Consider the following 1507-nt stretch of genomic DNA (forward strand, 5'->3'; position numbering starts at 1 on the left):
TTTCTTCACAGGCAATAGGCTGAGCTTTAAGAGGTGCGCTCATTTCCAACGTTTCCCTCAGACTGAGCTCAGAGAGCTGAGCGGACTCATGGCAGGGCTTTTAGACACCACTCAGGATATACTGAACAACACTGAGTTGTAATCTCACGGGTAGCTACCTCACCTTTAAACCTCGAATCGTCTTGATGGCCTCTGATCTCCAGTCGTTTTCATCCTGTTTCAGAAATGCTGCCTGACACTTTCTCTCCACATCTGAGCTTTAGTGTGGAGCTGTTGTCCACATGTGGATTGTTGTCCCGTGGAACAGAAGAGCTGCGTGTGACCTCACGGACGGTGATGTAATTACTGACATTAGTTTGGATACAGTGGATTTCCTGGATCATACCCAAGCAAGTGAAGACGGACACGTTGGAGAGAGACGCAGAGCGTGGGCAGGGAGACTCCAGACGATGCTGCAGTGTGCCAGCTGCGAGAAACCTATTCTGGATAGGTTCTTGCTCAAAGTTCTGGACAGACCGTGGCACATCAAATGTGTCCAGTGCTGCGAGTGCAAATGCAGTTTGACAGAGAAGTGTTTTTCACGGGAGGGGAGGCTCTATTGTAAGAATGACTTCTTTAGGTAAGAACCCGAGGCGCCCACCGTTTAGTATTTATATTTTATTAACAGAAGAAAATGCAACTGTGCCAAAATTATATTTTTATTGTCAATAAAAAAAGAATCGCTCCCTGACGCTGGATCCTTAAACACTGATGGAGCTTTACTCCGCGCGCTGACACATCTGAGGCCATGTGACTCTTTTTATTTTTCCTCTAGAAACACAAAAAGAAAAAAATGTGAAAATACATTATTTCCATTCATAAAGACACTAATGTATATTACATTATTTTATCACGTTCTATGCGTTTACATTTGACTTAATATAATTGTAATTTGATATGTGAGATGAGCTGCACAGTTAACAACTGTCCCCGGTGTCTTTGTGGGCCATTAGCCTGAGGAGACCTGAAGTCAGTGATGACTAGTCTTTTTGTTTAGAATTATAAAACCATCAGAAATTAACTTTGCTAACAACAAGTGTAAAACAGTAACATTACATTATGTAACACCTACAGTGAAACTTCCCTCTGACTGTTGCTCTGCCTCTTGAACAGGAGATTTGGGACCAAGTGTGGCGGCTGCGCTGAGGGGATTTTACCCAGTGATCTGGTCCGCAGAGCCAAGAGTAAAGTGTTTCACCTGAACTGTTTCACCTGTGTGATGTGTAACAAGCAGCTGTCCACGGGAGAGGAGCTGTACATCCTGGACGAGTTCAAGTTTGTCTGTAAAGATGATTATCAGAACAACAACGGCAAAGACACGATCCTCCTCTCGGGTGATTATCAGCCATCACTGCAGTCTTTAAATGTTTTTTTTTTCTTAAAAAAAGGTTATTTTTCTAAATCAAATTATTGATAAATGACATGTAAGGTGGGCATTGTTTTATTTTATTTTATTTTATTTTATTTT

General features: G+C 42.0%; 1 protein-coding gene across 1 annotated transcript; it reads left to right on the top strand.

Moving 5' to 3' along the window:
* Positions 1-449: 449 nt before the first annotated feature.
* On the top strand, positions 450-1373 carry LOC111669076 (LIM/homeobox protein Lhx1-like; the record flags this gene model as incomplete). Its single annotated transcript, XM_023425299.2, has 2 exons — positions 450-619; positions 1153-1373. Coding segments are annotated over exons 1-2 (391 nt in total), but the record flags the coding sequence as incomplete, so codon positions are not given.
* Positions 1374-1507: the final 134 nt, after the last annotated feature.

This window comes from Seriola lalandi, unplaced genomic scaffold (genome assembly GCF_002814215.2).
Source record: "Seriola lalandi dorsalis isolate HSWRI2012SDOR001 ecotype SW California unplaced genomic scaffold, Sedor1 jcf7180002004549, whole genome shotgun sequence".
Taxonomy (NCBI): Eukaryota; Metazoa; Chordata; class Actinopteri; order Carangiformes; family Carangidae; genus Seriola; species Seriola lalandi.